Source organism: Orycteropus afer, unplaced genomic scaffold, assembly GCF_000298275.1.
Source record: "Orycteropus afer afer isolate SDZICR_OR568_19922 unplaced genomic scaffold, OryAfe1.0 scaffold00244, whole genome shotgun sequence".
NCBI lineage: Eukaryota > Metazoa > Chordata > Mammalia > Tubulidentata > Orycteropodidae > Orycteropus > Orycteropus afer.
Window position 1 is genome coordinate 3101263 of NW_006921831.1, and position 17100 is coordinate 3118362.

Genomic DNA, 17100 nt, shown 5'->3' on the forward strand with positions numbered 1-17100 from the left:
TCCCTGCGCCGCGGGGCTGGGGGGAGGGGTGTCGGGAAGTGCCCGGGGAGGTGTGAGCTGCCTGCGAGGGCGACTTCCTGGTCGGTTTGTGGATGCGGTGGGGGCGTCGCTGAAAGTGGGTGATGTGTCCCGTGCGCGGGCGGCCCTGGGCCCCAAGGTGCTGGGCCCGAGGAGGGGCGCTTAAGTCCAGAAGCCCACCCTGGTAGGTTGACTCTGGGCCCGCCGTTCCGCCGAGGAGAGCTGAGTGGGCGGGGCCAGCTTGGAGCCTGGCCGAGCTGGCGACCGAGTCTCGCCGGACGCCGCATTTGCGACCTCCCCCCACCCGCATCTCCCGGGCCTCAACTTTGCAACCGGGAACCTGGGGAGGGGGCAGGCCTGAGGCTTAGAACGGGAAGAGTGTCCCCCTGGAGGGGTGGCCGCCCTCTGCCCCAGTGGGCAGCCTGGAAGCTTCCCTACAGGGAGGTGGAGCAGGCCCCTCCCCCCTTGTTCCTGGCCCTGCGGGGAGATGGGCTGGGGTATGGATGACCCCCCCCCCAGGGTACTTTGCTAAGAAATGGCCCAGAGCTAGCCTTGGGGGTGCAGAGGGAAGGAACGGGCGGGAGGAGGGAGGGGCGGGCGCAGGGGGCGGGGGGAGTGGTCAGCGGTGGGGGGGCAGGGTGGAGCCGGGGCTGGGAGGAGCCCACTCCGACATAAAAGCCCTGGCACTGGCCAGCCTTGCAGCTGGACTTCTCTTCTCCTGTGAGAACGGTCCGGTCTCCTCTTCCTCTCCAGCCCCGGAGCCTCCCTGGCCACAGCAGGTAACCGGGCTGTTGATCCAGGAGCCTCTGCCACCCGCGCGGGCCTGCCTGGCTGCTGGAGGGCGCTGTGAGGCCTGGGCCTGGGCCCTGCCTGCTGCCTCTCCTCCGCCCCGTGGGTGGCCTCTCTCTGCTCTGCCCCTCACCCCTGTGCTCCCACCTTCCCGCTGGCTTTCTCTCCTCCTGTCCTTGGCTGCGGCCTCCGCCCCTGTCCCGGATCCCCAGCGGTGCCCGGGGCCCTCACCTGTCCCTCTCCTTCCAGCTGGTGGTGGTGCCCTGGGCCCACCTCACCCTGCAGAGTGTCTGGGCCTGCGGAAGGGGCCACAGGGCCAAGCCAGGGGCTGCTGCTCAGGCCACAGACCTCTCTGGCCGGCCAAGTTTCTTCTTAGGATGTGACTGGGTGGCAGTTGGGGCACGAGGGAGACTGGCTGGGGGCCAGGCGAGGGCAGGAGGAGGTAAGCGAGGTGGCTTTGTGATGCTTGTGGGAAGCCCGGCCACTGCTCTTGAGCGCTCTGGCGAGAGAGTGTTCCGCCTCCTCTGGTGAAGGGATTTGGTCCGTCCATCAATCCCCGGGTCAAGCAATCCAGTGATAGCTTCTGTCCCCTGCGCGGAGAGGACAGTGCTGGGTGCTCCAGCCGGGGAGGGGTACCTCTGGGCAGCATGCGCAGCCCCTTGGTGGCTTGCGTCGGGGTGTCCAGCAGCTCAGGGGTGCTCTGGCTGCATGGCTCTCACCCCGCCCTTCCGACCTGAGACCTGAGGCAGGAAGGTGAGGCTTGCCCTCCAGGGGCTTTCACCTCCTGGAGGGCTACTCGCTGGCGGGAGAGCCTCCCAGCTGAATGGAGGTGGGCAGCCTTGCCTGGTCTGCAGGGTGTATCCTGAGGGGTCTGTCTCCTTCCAGATTGGGCCCTGAGGGACCTGGTGTCCTGGCTCCCAGGTCACAGACCTGTGTCAGCAGCTCCAAGTGGCCCCTGCTCTTATCCCGGGGCTGGAGTTCGGTCCTAAATATGAGATCTCATGGTTGTGGATGGACTGTCATGGGGTGTTGGCTGGGTGGGGTGCTTTGAGGTCTGGAGGAGGCCTTTGGCTTTTTGGTGGCGGTGGGGGGAGCCCAGTGCAGACTGGAGTTGGGGAACTGGGGGATTCAGGAGCAAGGGTCCTCAGGAGAGTGGACAGCTCTGAGCACCGTGGAGCTGACCCTTGAACACAGTGGGGCTGGCCTAACAGGGCCCCCCTGCTGCTTTGTGGGGGGCTGGTCCTGCTGGACAACCTGCTTAGCTGGGGGGCGGCGGTGAGGAGGGGCTGGCCCTCCGGGGTCCTTGGGCTCTGGGGGCGCATGACCCCTTGTGTCTGCTCTTGCCTGTGATGTCATACGTGGAAGCCAGCTTCAGTGCCCAGAACAGGGCCTCGGCAAATACGGGGATGGTGGTGAAGGCCACTGACCCCATGATACCAGCCCTGACCTTCCTTCCTGAAGCGCTCAGTGCTGCCCTCAACCAGCAACGTACAGAAACCAGATTTGTGGGAAAGGCACCCCTCACTGTTCAAACCCTCCTCGTTTGAGAAACAGTGAGGGCGCCCCTTAGGGACTGCTGACTTGGGGGGGGGCGGGTCCTGGGCTGTGGGCTGGTGGTCTGGGCGCTCACAGTCCCTCTCTCTGCAGACACCGATGGGGGTCCCGATGTTGAAGCTGGTGCTGTGGTTTGTCACCTTCTTGGCCTTGGCCTCGTGCTGCACTGCTGCTTACCGCCCCAGTGAGACCCTGTGTGGCGGGGAGCTGGTAGACACCCTCCAGTTTGTCTGTGGGGACCGCGGCTTCTACTTCAGTAAGTGGCTCAAGGCTGGGGGAGGGGGTGTCGGACACAGTGGGCCCTCAGTGCTTGCTGATGTCACTTGATGAAGCTGGCTCGCACCTCCAGGGCAGGTGAGGGCCCTGGGCCTTGAGCTTGGCTGGGGCTGAGAGGGAGTCGCTCAGAGAATGATGGCCCCGCAGCCAGTGTGTACTGAGCACCTGCCGTGTGTCTGGCTCTGTGTTCTGGGCCACTCACACGGCCAACAGCCCACTCTCTGATTCCTCCTCCTTCCCCTCCCGAGGGTGGGGTGGTCTCTTTGCGGGAGCTGGACCCTGGAAAGCCAGCCAGGGTAGCCTGGGGGGCAGGCCTTACCCAGACTTACAGGGAGGGGTAGCTGTAGGCTCCTGCTCCCCAGAACGCCACGTGCTATGGGTGGGTGTGGGGCGGAGCTCTGTCCCCCAGAGGTGGGCAGTGGCAACTCCACAGCCCGCCTGGTAGAGGGAGAAGGTGTGGCTGCGGGCGGTCTGGTGCAGGGTGTGGGGCTTCGAGGTCCTTCTCTGGGACCACCTTTTCTGGGGAAAGAGGGGCTTGTCCTTTTGTGAGTTAAAGGACTGTCCCCAGCCCTGTCCTGGGAGGTGTTAATCCCCACCCCCACTCCCCAGCTTCGCTGAGACCTCCTGGCTGTGCCTGTGTCCCAAGTCCCCACTTCCTCTTAGTGATGCCGCCTTGTGGAGCGCCCTGGGTCTGTACCCCAGACACATAGTGCCCGGCAGTGGGACATGGGCTTGGGGACAGGCCCACCACCCACAGCCTTACCCACCCCAAGGGGCGAGCCCAGACGTCTGGCTTCCCTGAGATGCCCTGAGCAGGAGGAGACCCTCGGTGCACTCCCCACTGCTCCCTGTTGGGTGCAGTCCAAGTGGCCCTGGCCCCGAGCAGGGGCCCCTTCCAGCAGGGGTTGGCTCTGAAGGGGCCCCCTGCCTTTTCTTTGGCCCATTTTGAGGATATCTGACCTTTTAACCAGAGAGACACAGTCAGGGGTATTGGGGTCACTTAAAACACACAAAAACAAGCCCCAGTGTCCCAGAGGGCAGGGCTGAGCTAGCATTTGCTGGGTCCAGGGGAAGGAAGTGACCCCATCCGGGCAGATAGCAGTCCTGCCCAGGTGTCGGTGGGAGAGCCAGCCCGAGAAGCAGGAGGGACTGGGCTTGAAAGGGTGCGGGAGGGGGCTCCTGTTCTGTCATCTTCCTGCAGGTGTGCCTCTTCTGGGAGCTCAGCTGGCCTGTGCCATTAGATCAGCTCCAGGAGGGGCTGATGTGGGCACACTGAGCTCAGAGCCTTGACCTCCCCCACTGTGAAATGGGCCTGTGTCACTGTAAAGGGCCCCACGCTGGCCTTCCCCAGCTCGAAGGAGCGCTCCTGGGTCTCTCCTTTGGAGCTCCTGCCCGCCCCGCCTCCCCGAGGGTCCCCTGCGGGTCTCTGCCCCCACTGATGGTGAAGCAGGCGGGGATACGCTCTCATTCTGGCTGAGCCTGGGACCGGAGGAGCCCTGTCGTGGGGAGGGGGAGGGGACAGGAGGAGAGGAGCACGTGGTCTCATCAAAGCTCCTCACTCCTCTCCTCCCGTCTCCTCCCCCCCCCATCCCTGCCCATCTGCGTGTTGCCTGGGCGCCGGGCTGGGTCCCCAGTTGGGGACGACGCTGGTCTCAGGGCCTGGGGCCCGGGGTGCGGGTGCCAGACCTCTTGCCGGGTGACCCCCTGAGCTGGGCCCATCCCTACCCTCCTAATCAGACCACCATCCTTAGAGGGTCTGCCCTGTGGGCTGGGGACTAAGAGAGACCAGGCTCATTTTCAGTACAGGACAAGGGGGCCAGCTTTGTCTCCGGCCTCTGTGCCCCTTCCTTTTCATTCTCCCTCAGGACTTCATCCCTGGCTGCCCCACCCTCTCTCCTCTCCCATGCCATTGTGCAGGCTGGCCCTTCCCAGCGTGACCAGGGTCCTCTCTGCCCAGGGCCTCTCATGACAGCAGGGATGGCCTGACACCTCCCATGGGGGCTCTGGTGCTAACCTGCTCCCTTCTGCCTGGTGCCTCTAGGCAGGCCTGCGACTCGCTACAGCCATCGCCGTCCCCGGGGCATCGTGGAAGAATGCTGCTTCCAAAGGTGCAACCTGGCGCTGCTGGAGACCTACTGCGCCACCCCCGCCAAGTCCGAGAGAGACGTGTCGGCCTCTCTGACCAGACACCCGGTAAGGCTGGGTCTAAGAGGAAGTGGCCCACAGCCGCCAGCCGGCCCAGCTCTGGGGCCTTGTGCTGGTCCTCTGAGTTGGGTCCCAGGCCATTGCAAGGGAAACAGAAGGCTCCCAGGGATGCCACTCACCTAACTGCAGAGGACACAGGAATTAGGGTGGCTCCTGGAATCTGGGGCCTTGTGGGCCAGGAGTTGGGAGCAGGCAGCTTCCTGGTGAACAGTGCAGCCAGATGCCTCCAGGGCTGCTGCTGGTTCTAAGGGGATTTGCTGGAAGAGTCCCAGGTGTTAGTTACACTCAGCTGTAATGAGCTGGTGGTCTGGGTAGCACCACCAGGGCAGCCCAGAGAGGGCTTTCTCTGAACAGGCTGGGGGCCCCCAACAGAGCGCGGCGGGCTCCCTGACTCCTCTTTGCCCTCTCAGGACACACCCAGAAACCCCGTGGGCAAGTTCTTCCAATATGGCGCCTGGAAGCAGTCTGCCCAGAGACTGCGTAGGGGGTTACCTGATTTCCTGTACGGCCTGGGCCAGCTGATCAACACGGAGCTCTTCCAAGCCATCCAGAAGAAGTTCCCCAACCAGGCCCAGTGATCTCCAACGGCTGCCCCTGATGACGCTGCCCACGTGGGCCCTGCCACCAAGCCACGCGACAATTAGAAGTGAGCCAAATTGTTGTAATTCTGCAGACCATCACCATCGCCCTCCACCTCTTCCTGACCAGGGGCCTGCCCATCAGGGTCCCGCCTCTAAGCTCCCTGTGCCGTCTCCCCCCGTGGGCTTCCCTGCCCTCAGCCCCCCTGTCCCAGCCTCCCCGGTCAGGCTGCTGCTCCAGCCCCTCCACCGGGCTGAAGAGCCAGTCTTTAAAAATAACAAGCATGGCTGGCTGTCAACATCCTCCTGGCCTCTAAATTACCCCCACGTGACATATGGACATCAAAACCGAGAAGCGATGCTGGCCCCATCGGCCCTTAAAGCCAATTGGCTCTTTATTAACACCTGAAAAATTAATTAGCTTTTAAAAAAAAAACAAACTGAAAAATCAATTGGCTGGAAAACTGCTAACAGACTAATTAATTGGCTGAAAATAATTGTCAAAAAAAGAATTCGGTGCCCTCCCCTTTCCCCCTTGGACATGGAGTCAATATTGGCCGCAGACTCTGAGTCCCTGGATCAGAAAGAGAGAGGAGGGGCCTGGGAAGTGGCCACCCTGCAGCATTGCATTCTCCTCTCTCACACAAAACCTTCCACCTGGCACATTAGGTGCGACGGGCTGTGCGGTGACGTAGCTCCCAAACTCTTTCTTCGCTCCTTTTCCATCAGGAATAAGTGCCCTGGAGCTAGTGGGTCTGAGGAAGATGGGGGGACGGAGCGTGAAAATCTCAGTCAGTGGGAATAATGCTTCAATGCACCCTAAAATCCATCCCCCGAAACTCTCCAAAACTTATATCTTCATCCCAAGCCTGAAAAGCACACACACTCACACGCATACCCACTCACACATTCACACACAGGCACGCATGCATACCAACAGCTAGATACTCAAGTGCACACACTTACACATTCACATGCACACAGACACGTGTGCGCACAGCTAGAGAGACACATGCTCACATGCATACACACACTCCCAGCCACACTGCGCACACTTCCCTCATGCTTGCACACTCACGCACATGCACAACCCATGCACACACACACCCCTACACAGCAAAGTGTAGGGAAGGACTAGAACATGAGCCCAGCATTTGGGATTAGGCCTGAGTTCCATTCCGACTTCTCTAAACTGATCTCTGCCGAGGTTCTCGCCTCCTCCGGTCTCCCTGTCCCCCATCACACTGCTCATTGGGGCCAACCAGTGCTGCGGGTGGGACAGCGCCTCTGGGCCTCCCTGGGGGCCGTGTCCCCTGTGGTGCGAGCCACAGCTCCCCAGCACCCAGTGCTAAGGCACTCACCAGCTTAGCCGAGCGAGGAGCGAGGAGCGAGTTTGGCCCGAGCTGCTGGTGGCCAGTGAGGTGTGTCCCGCAGCAGCCTGACCCGCTCCGTGTGCCCCTGGGAGAAAGATCTGGGATCCCCCGCCCTCAGCGGCACACTGAGTGGTCATCATTGCCAGCCTCCTGGGGAGCCTCACCAGAAGAGGGCCCCCACGAGGCTTGCCCTGATGACGGGAAGAGCGGGAAGTCTGGCGGTCGGAGGGGCGGGTGGGGGGCAGTGGGGGCTGGGTAGGGGAGCTCTGGGCTCGGAGGTGGTGCAGGAGAGCTTGGGGCGGACAGTCAGGAGGACGAGAGAGGTGCAGAATTACAGACGCGATCAGGAACCCAAATCCACGTCAGTCGGTCTCTTCCCCCCTTCGTCGCCATCTCTTGGGGCTTCTCTTTCCTTTTTCTCTCTTTTATTTTTTTTTTTTTTGATCCCCCCTTAGCTTTTCTTGCGCTCTTGACCCCTGACCCCATGTAACAGGGGAGCAGTGACCGAGGAAGAATGAGCGAAGCATGGCCCCCCAACCACCGTGGGGCGACACCTGTCCTGCTCCCCGCCATTTATTCACCACCGACCTTTAGTCTGTCCCTGTCGCTTGGGTCAGGTGGAGAGTGGGGCCTCCGCGGCGTGGCCACTGCGCCCGCGGAGAAGCCTGAGGGGAATTGAGAGGGCCGCTCCCTGACCTAGCTTCCGGGGACAGTGGCTGGTCCCCGGAGGTCCTGAGGGGCGGAGGGATGGCGGAGTAGCCTCCCCTCGAGTGCCAGGAAGGTGCTCGGAGGCCACAGGAAGGGGCTCCCGGCTGACCTGGTCACCGGGAGGGAGGGGGCTGCAGCGTGTGTGAAGGGCTCCATCCGGCGGGAGCAAGTGGCCGCCTTCTGTGCACTCGGGGAGCCCGCCCCCCACCCCTCGGAGACACCTTGCCTGCCTCCTCAGCGCCCTGCCAGACCCTCGGGAGTCCTGCAGCTCTGTGGGGGACTCCTGGGGGCCCGCGGGGTGAGGTCTGGGAGTCGGGGAGATCAGGATGGCACGAGCCTTACAGAGCAAGGAGAGCCGCCCAGGTCCACCTACCGACTGGGGTTGCTTGGGCCCCGCAGCCGCAGGTCTGGCATTCCTCGACAGCCACCACGGTGCCTAGGGCTGGGGCAGGGACCAGGGCGGCTGGAAGGCTTACCTCACCCCCGCCTCTGCCTCCAGTGCAGCCCCCCTGCACAGCAGCCCACTAGCAGTCTAGAGGCCCGCGGCTTTGGGGTCCTGGCAACAGGACTGGCATGACCCTGGGGGCGGTCCATGCCAGCCCGCCCACAACACAGAGGGCCAGCCAGCCAGCGCTCGGAGAAGGGGCCATTTGGACCATTGGCAGTGGGCCTTCTGTGAAAGCCAAAAAGCTAAATTGTCACAATTGGACAGTCCAGGCAAATTGACGGAAGACCCGGAAGACTTCGAGGCACCCCAAATTACTGCCCATTCGGCCGGATGCCCAGCCCTTCAGTGTTACGACTGTGCCTCGCGGGCTGGGTGCTCCGGGGGCGCTGCCACTGCCCCTCTGTGACCCTCTAAGCTCTCCCGTGGTGGCCAGCGCCCCTGGCCACGGCCGCCTTCCTGACCACCCAGGCCCGTGGTAGTGGCGTCCATCTGCTCTCTTCCCCACACCCCTCCAACTGTCTTCAGCGGGGGCCCCCCTTGGCCCTCCCTGTGCCATCACCTGAAGACCCCCCACGTGCCGAACACCCGTGTCACCTGGGCCTGCTGTCTCAGCCTCCCTTGCAGCGGCCACGTGTTCGCCGCCATTTCTCCACTTGATCCTTTAACTTGCTGACGTTTCTGGCAGAATCCATCGCTCGGGTTTTGTCTTTAACCTTCACGCTCGCAATCCCAATAAAATCACTCAAAATCACCACCATCTGTGTGTCTTCCGTGCTGTGCCTCAGGTGCTGGGTGGGGGCAGGGTGGGCCAGGGCAAGGGAGGCCTGGGCAGTGAGGACCCCTCCTCCACACCCCTCACCACAGGCAAGATGACACGGAAGCTGGCCCTTCTGGGTGCTGATGTCCACTGTCACCCAGCCCTCAAAGATGGGGCTTCACAGGCTGCAGGGCACATGGGGGTCTTTCCCAAGAAAAGGTCCCTGGCTCCCAAGTAATCCCCATTGCTGCAAACCCTGGGGAGCTGTGCCAAACTCAGAAAGGTTCTGGGAGGGCTGGGGAATGGAAACACCTGGGGTGGCGTTGCCTGCCCAGATAGATGTGTCCACCTGGCCCTTCCGTGGGGGGCAGCCGAGGCTACAATGCATGCCTCCAGGCCCACCCTGGCCTGGTGCTGGAATGAATGGGCCTGGCCTGCTCCCACCAGCCCGGCCGCTGTGGGTCTGCCGGTCACGTACCTGGGCACCGAGAGAGAAAGCAGAGAAGGTTGGCACTGGAGGTGCCTGCCTGGAGGACACACCTGGCCCTCCTCACTGCCACCCTCCAGGCCTTTTGGACCACCTGACATAGTGTTGGCACATCTGTCCCTGTGACTGTGGGGAGAGGGGTTGCAAGGCGCTGAGAAGGCTGGGCCCTGTGTGTGGAGCTGGGCTGTGGTCTGGCGCACCCTGATGGCTCGCCCTGCCCACAGGGAGCCACTGCGGCTGGAGGAGGAGGGCATCCCTCTCGGAGATGCCGTCTGGGCTGGCACCTCCAGAGTGGCCAGTTTCATTCATTCACAAACCCGCCCACTGCCTGCTCCTCCAGGCCTGCTATCCTTTGGGCTGGTGCTGCCTGTGTGGGCTGGTGGACCAGCTCCCAGGGAGAGTCGGCCTCAGGGGCACCGGCAGTCCAGCACTTCTGCAGCCGGATAGTCAAGGGAGCAACCCTGGGACGCCCCCAGACACACCGAAGCTGCCTCCCTGATGTAAGGACCCTGAGGCCTCGCCTTCTTCCCCAGAGATGGTTTGGGGGGCCCAGCCCTACACCCTGAAGTGGCTTCTCTCCAACACTTCAAGCCCGGTCCAGCTGCCCCGCCCCGGGCCCTCCCTCACAGTTCCGCGGTTGCCTCACTGCAGCCGGCTCCCTCCACCCCGCCCCCCCTGCCCCGAGACCACCATGGCCTCCCCTTGACCCTCCAGCAGCACTAGGCGCAGCCAGCTGTCCTCTCTGCTGCCCGCCGCCTCCTCCCCCCGCCAGCTGTCCTGGGTTCTACCCCGAGCCCCTCTGTGCAGCGCGGTACCAAGCTGAGGACCCCCCTCCTGCACCTCTCCTGGGTCTGCCTGCACTCGGTTCACCCCGGTGCCTCCCACTCGCACTCATTCATTCGTTCAGCGCACACGAGCACCTTGCCCCGAGGGGCTGAGCATCGTGGGCAGGAGATCGGGGCAGCTGGGGGTGCTCTTCTACACAGCAAGGTCTCAGTCAAGTGATGTTGGAGTAAAGACCCAAAGGAGGGGGCACCCAGTGTGGGGATGATGGGGGTGGGGATCAATGACACGCGTCCTGGAAGAGGGATGAGGCAGGATGAACCTGGAGTGTTTGAAGGACAGCAGGTCCGCGGGGTGGGCAGAGGCGGAGGTGAGGTCAGAGGGGGAGCGGTGGCCAGTTGGCCAGGCCAATCGCCGTTGCTGTTCATGCAACCAACGCCAGTGGATTCCTAAGTGGTGAGTTGAACACGGCCCTAAACGTGAGCGAGTCCTCAGAACCTGTGAGCGTGACGTTTTTGTAAAACGGGTCTTTGCAGAAGTAATCAACGGACTGACTGTTCTGTGGAAAATCTCAAAGAAGCAACCGAAAGACTCCCGGGCTCATAACGGATGATAGCAAGCGGCAGGATACGGGACACAGAAACCCATCGCCCTCCTGCACACCGACGCCAAAGGGAGCAGAGGAGAGCAGACATCTGGCTTTGATTCGGGGGTTTTCTCACCCATGAAACCAAACACTCACTTTACAGAAAGCCCTGACCGAAATCCCCCACCAACTGCTTTGTTTCCTCTGGTTTGCAAATCCTGCCCATTTGGAGACAGGCTTCCCAAACTGGAATCTCAGAAGGTATGGCCGGTAGAGGGGCAGATGCTACCCTGTGAAAACATGTCTGTGCTCAGTGCACAGGGCGGGAGGGTTCGGTCAATCGCTGAGATCAGCCAATGGCTGGACTGTACCTCTCCCTTCTCTCCAGAAGCCCCCTGGTCCCCAGCTTCTTCCAGCCGGCTGCTCTTTCTGGAATCAAAATGTTTTCCCTCTGTTCCTATGGAATAACTGCTCAGAATAAACCTGATATTCAAGTTTGGGTAAGTTTTGGTTATTTTTAACACCAGCAATGAACAAATAACACCTGAAGTTAAGAACACAATGTCGTTTTTATTAGCACACACACACACACACACACAAAGATGAAGAAATCCTTGTTACAATCCTTGTAACAAAGTGTGTGTTAGGTGTTTATGAGAAAAACGACTGCACGTTGAAGAAAGAAATTGCAGGTGAGCTAAGTGAGTGGCAGGGTATCCCATGTTCATGGGTAGACGACTCGACGTTGCTGAGACGTCAGTTCTCGCCAGACGGATCCACAGAGTCCGTGTGACCCTTGCCAAAATCCCAGCCAGTTATTCTGTGCCTGCTGAGAAACGAAAGGTCGCAGGCAACAGCTAGGACCCAGTGTGGCCGACACAGCACTGACGCTGCCCAAGCCCCCAGAAGGCTACAGTGGTCGCGGCCGTGTGGTGCGGCAGAGCGGCAGACAGACGCATCGCGGGGCAGAGTAGACGCCACACGTACTTAAGGATCACAGGATAACATCACGCTGGCTTCAGGGTGGGCTCCAAGTCCAATGACTTCTTGCTGTTAGCTGCTGTCTCCTTCTGCCAGCTCCCACTCATGGTGACCCCTGTACAGCAGAACGAAACACGGCCCAGCCTGGGACATCTCTGCGGTCCTTGGCATGCTTGGCTTCGCTGCCATAGCCACTGTGTATGTCAAGTGCGCTCCAGCCCAGAAGGCTCATGAGCCAGCCCTCCACGGGACACAGTTCTGTTGTGGCCCACAAGGTTTCCGCTGGCTGGTTTTCAGACGCTGGTCACGGGACCTTCCATCCTGATCCATCCTGGTCTGCAGGTTCCACTGATACCTGCCCACGTGGGTGACCCTGCTGAAATACCCGCGACACGGCTTCCAGTGTCACAGCAACAGCAAGCCCCCAGGGTATGACACGCTGAGAGACGGATGCTAGAAACGCAGCACGACGTCCTTGGAGGAGACGCGCAGAGGAGAGACAGAGAAGGGAGGTGGAGAGGACCGGGTGAGGACAGGGGCAAGCACGGCCGAGCCACCAGCAGCTGGGAGAGAAGAGCCCCCCAAACCGTGGAGGCAGCGCGGCTCTGCTCGTGCCTTGATTTTGAAGTTCTGCCCCCAACTCAGGGAAGGCCCCGGAGCCTGAGGCTGCCCAGCCTGGACCCCCTCTCTTGCATGTGGGCCTGGCCGGGCCTCACCTCCGTTGCTTATTCACAAGCTTCTCCATAAAGCCTCAAACTCACTGCCGTCAAGTCAGTTCTGACTCCCAGCAACCCCACCTTGGGTTTCCGAGGTGGTATCTCTACAGAAGTAGATTGCCCAACCTTCCTTCCGAGGAGTGGCTGGGGTTTGAACCACCAGCCTTCTGGGTAGCAGTCAAGTGCTTTAGGCACTGCACCACCAGAGCTCCCCATGAAGCCTGTAACTCCTCCTGATTGCAGGCCCACAGCCACACGCTGGATGGACAGCGGTGTAGAGAGAGGGGGGCTCTGAGGCTTCAGCCCTTGGTCTGGAACCGTCGGAAGGAGGGGGTGCCATGTGCTCAGTTGGGGACACAATGCTGGGGTGCTCATTGGCGTTCACATCTGAGCTTGAGAGCGCCATCTCCTGCAGTCTCCAGTCCACAACCCCTACCCAGGTGCCCCTGCCACCCACTCGCCTGCTCATGATTTCCTGGCTCCGTGGGCAGCTTGTGTGCCTCAGTCCTCCTTCCCACTCCCACGTGCAGTCAGACCCAGTGGCCCATGGACCCCACTGCCTGCTGGGCCCAGCTGCTACCAGCCAGAGGGAGCTTTCTCTGCCAGCTCTTGGCCTGCCACTCCTGCTTACAACTGTCCACAGCTCCCACGGGCACTAGGGAAAGCCCACTCTGGCCGGGCCTTCCTAGGCACTTTGGCCCTCTGCCCCCCTTGGCTCCTCAATTGTGCCATGACCTCAACTGCCCCACCAGGGGCCTTCCTACCCTTCCACATCCCTTCCCACCCCCACCCCGTCCTCCCCCCCATCCCCCCACAGCCCCTCTCCACCACCGACTTCACACTGACAGCCCTCAGTGTCTGCTGTTCACCGGGACCCTGCATGTCCTCCAGGCCCCTTGGAGTCTGGCCTGGGCCAGGGTGCCCCCTGTGTAGACCGTCCAGCACTCCTCCCTCCCACTTGGCTCAGAGGTGCTCTGGAACACTGGGTGGGAGAAGGAGGCTGGCGGCCCCTGCTTCTGCTGGCCAGGCAGAAGGCGCGGTGGTGCGGGAGGACCCTGCCACACCCACCCAGGGGGTACCAGCCCTGTCTGCTCCTCCCTGAGTGGCCACCCCACCCTCCTGGAGGCCTCCTCGGTACATCTAGCCCTGGTTCCAAGGCCTTGTCTTCTGTAACCTGTGTCCACCTGCAGACGGCCTGCTCTGTGTCCCGCCCTGGTGTGGGGTGGCGAGGGGGTGGCACCATGCTCAGGTGCAGCCAGGCTGGGGGACACTGGGCCGGGGCCAGGGCCTGCCCATCCCCCCTCTGGCCCTGGCCCATGGGCTGGTCTCAGGCCTCATTTGAAGCCTCCAGCCTGGCCTCTTGCTGTTCCAGCTCAGCCAGCCCCAGCCCCAGGCAGCCGAAACCAAGAGAAAATGCCTGTTTATGCCAGTTACGCAGAAAGCAAAACACTTTGTGGTTTGTGACCCAAATTTTTTGCCTATTTTTTTCAGAACATAACAAAGCCCAAGACAACTCCCTCCCTGCCCCCACCCCGGCAGACAGAAATGACCTGCTGACACTGGCGGTGAACATTCCGGGCTGGCCAGCCCTGCCGGCCTCTCCCCCAGCGCTGGGCCCGGGCACCACAGCCTGGAGGGAGGGGCCGGCAGGGAGGCCGGGCCCAGAGCAGATGCGGGCTGGGTAGGCTGCGGGAGGCTGCCTCCTGGGGCATTGGCGACAGGGCCGGGAGGACTGGCGTATCTATGTTGGAATGAGGGGCTCGATGCAGCCATGGAGGGGGTGAGAGGGTGGGGGCGAGGTGCACACAGCTGCTCCCCTCCAAGGGACCCCTCCCCAAGCCTGCCTCCCAATCATATCACACCCACCCCCTTCATGTAGACGGCACTTTACACCCAAGGAGTGACAGACTTGGGGTCTCGGCCATCACCTACCTGCCGGTCTCCTTCCTCCATGCTCCGTTCCCCCTCTCCTCGCAGGCCACCATCTCCCCCACGTAGGTCAGTGGAGTACCCAGAGGAGGGGTCCACATTCTGGACCCAGGGGAGCTGGGGAGCCCCAACTGACGGTGCAGGGAGTCTCCAATGTGGGGCAGGATGTGTAGGGTTGGTGAGCTGACATGGAGCCCATGAAGGGGCCAGAAGGACCTGAGGTGCCCTGGGAGGAGCCCCTGCTGTCCCCACCGGTCTTCTGGGCCCTGTCCTCAGACCTCCCCAGGCCAGGGCTGACATGGTGGCTTGCAGGTGACCTCATGCCTGGCAGGGGACCTCCAAGACACTTAGGGGAGACGAGAACAAAGCTGCCTGACCCCCCGTCTGTCACCTGGAGGCATCGACAGAGACGCCAAGGCCGGTCCTGTGTGTATCCCTTCCTCAGGAAGACCCAGCCCCCCTCGCCCCGCCCCGCCCCAGGCCTGGCTCCCATCAAGTGTCTGTCTGTCCTACTGTCTTCATTCCTGTGATTGTCCACAGCCCACTCTCGGGCTGGAACCAGAGCCCAGGGAGGGAACTCCTGTGCCAGGGGGTTCCTGAAGCCCTGGGGGCCTGTCTCCCCAGTCCACCAATGAAGGGCGAGAACAATGCACCTGGGGCCTGGGCCCTGGCGGAAGACCGCAGGAGGAGGACAGTGTGCGCTTTGGAGGGAGGAGTGAGCACACGCAGGGCTGGCAGAGCACTGGAGGGAAGGGGCCAGCACGGCGGGCCTCGGGAACGGGTAGCAGAGCCGCCAGCCCGCAGAGAGGGGCCGGGAAGGTGTGCAGAAGCCAGAGCACAGACCGCTGGAACTTGACCCCACAGCTCTGGGCAGCAGGGCAGGATTTGCATGCTGGGGTGGCACAAACAGTTAAACATGTAACTGCTAACCACAAGGTTGGAGGCCGTCCACTTCCCGGAAGCCAGCTCTGCCAACCCGACGGAGCCTAGCTCCTCTCCGACGCACCTGGACGTCTGGTTTGTGATTGCTCTATTGTGGGGTCTGGAGAGATGGTCTGCGTGTGGGATAAGCTGGTACCCGAGAAGGTTAGGAGGTGTGTGGGCCACTGGGAGAGCTCAGTGAAGAGCCAGTGCTGTCCTCCATGACTGCCTCCCCGTGAGTGGTGGGGGTACACAGCCAGGGCTCGTCGTCCCCTCAGGCCTGGACGGGATCCCCTCTGCAGCCTGGCCAGCATGGTGCATGGCGGGGTAGAGCTGGCTGGGTCTCCTGTTGCCTTCCTTCTCGCCATCCCTGGCCACCTGTCCGTCAGGAACAGATGTACTTCTGAGCAGCAATTCTAGCTGCTTGGTAAAGAGGGGAAGGAGCAAGGAGCCCCCCGCCCCCATGCCTGGGACACTGCCCAGCCAGCCGAGGGCCCCAGGTGGAAGTCCCTGGGGAGGACTTGCGAGGCCCCCCCTGCCGTCTTGTGATGTTGGGCTGGGTGGACGGCCTGCTGATTCCTGGCAGGTGGGGGCAGGCGTGGAAAGGCTGCTTTTGCAGGGGCCAGTGGGGAAGCCTGGACCCCTGGGGACGGTAACCAGCTGGTCCCCTGGGCCTTGCCCCGCAGATGCAGGATGTCCAGAGCCTACAAGCTCCAGGCCAGGACTTTGGTGACATCCCGGGACGGAGAGCTCGGGTCCTTCCTTCCTTCATTATTGATTCAGTAAATGGGCCAAACCCCGTCCCAGCCCTGGAGCCACCGCACTGAGTGTGGGTCCGTTCCTGCCCTGTAGGTGCGGAGAGTGAGAGAGGAGGTGGAGAGCTCTAACAACAGGAACAGGGAGGGCAAGACGGAGGGGCCCAGGCCAGCACTTTACAGCCTTCCTGAGCCCCCTGGGCAAGTCCCCACTTCAGGACTGCTCGCCTGGAGCCCTGGGCCTCTCTTTCTCAGTTCCCTTCAGCTCCAGGTGACCCTCCGCAAGCAGCAGCCGAGAGGTCCCATTCAGGGGACCCTGCTGTGGGCAGTCTGCCCGAGCACATCCTGGAGTCATCCACTCCGACTGCTGCTCTGGGTCTCAATCCCCCAAATCCGAGCCTGGGAGCTTCTCTTTTCCATTCTGTGCACAGCTTTAGCCACTGGGACAGGGACCACCTTGAATCTCCATTCAGTTTTCCAACACTGGGCTATGTCTTCCAGCCTTGAACCCCTAATCCCTAGACCAACACATGATACAGAACAGGTCCTCAATGTAGACTCCACGAATGGATAGGTGGATGGATAGTTAGATGGATGGAAAGTGGGTGGGTGGGTGGAGGGATGGGTAGAGGGTGGATGGGGGTGGATGGAGGGGGTGGAGGGATGGGGGGATGGTTGGGTAGGGATGGATGGGGGGGGGGATGGGGGGATGAGGGGGGGGGTGGGGGGGGGGAGAGGAGTGGGGGGGGGGAGGGGGTGGAGGGATGGGGGGAGGGAGCAGTGGGTGGAAGTGGGCAGGTGGGGGGACGGACAGACAGGTGAATTTGTGGAAGCCCACTGTAGCTATTCTCACTAGAGATGGCCATAGTGGGGGATGGAGAGGAGAGAAAGGGGACTGAGATTTTCCATTTGCTGATTCAGGGTGTAATGTGCCCTGTTCCTAGAAGGTGGTACATGGTAGGTATTCAGAGTTACTTGTGGATTAAATGGAGTTTGAAAGTCTTATTTTAGTGAACAACTTTCTTGAAATTTTGTCAAGAGCACTTAGAAAATTTGAGCAAGTTGAAAACCAGATCATCACCTGACAAGTTATAAAGTCACACCCCAGAAAAAGGCACAGGGCCCATAGAGTTTTATGGACAAGTTTTTTTTTTTTTGTTAAATTCATGATCATTTTTATGTTTTAAGCATCAAAGATGGACAACATTCACATTCATATTCTGCCCTGTTATAGCC

General features: G+C 61.5%; 1 protein-coding gene across 1 annotated transcript; it reads left to right on the forward strand.

Moving 5' to 3' along the window:
* The first annotated feature begins 2451 nt into the window (after nt 1-2451).
* IGF2 (insulin like growth factor 2) lies at nt 2452-5420 on the forward strand. Its single transcript, XM_007949336.1, has 3 exons — nt 2452-2617; nt 4679-4830; nt 5253-5420. The coding sequence occupies exons 1-3, from the start codon at nt 2461-2463 to the stop codon at nt 5418-5420; spliced, it is 477 nt and encodes a 158-aa protein (XP_007947527.1). The 5' UTR covers nt 2452-2460.
* The last annotated feature ends 11680 nt before the right edge of the window (nt 5421-17100 follow it).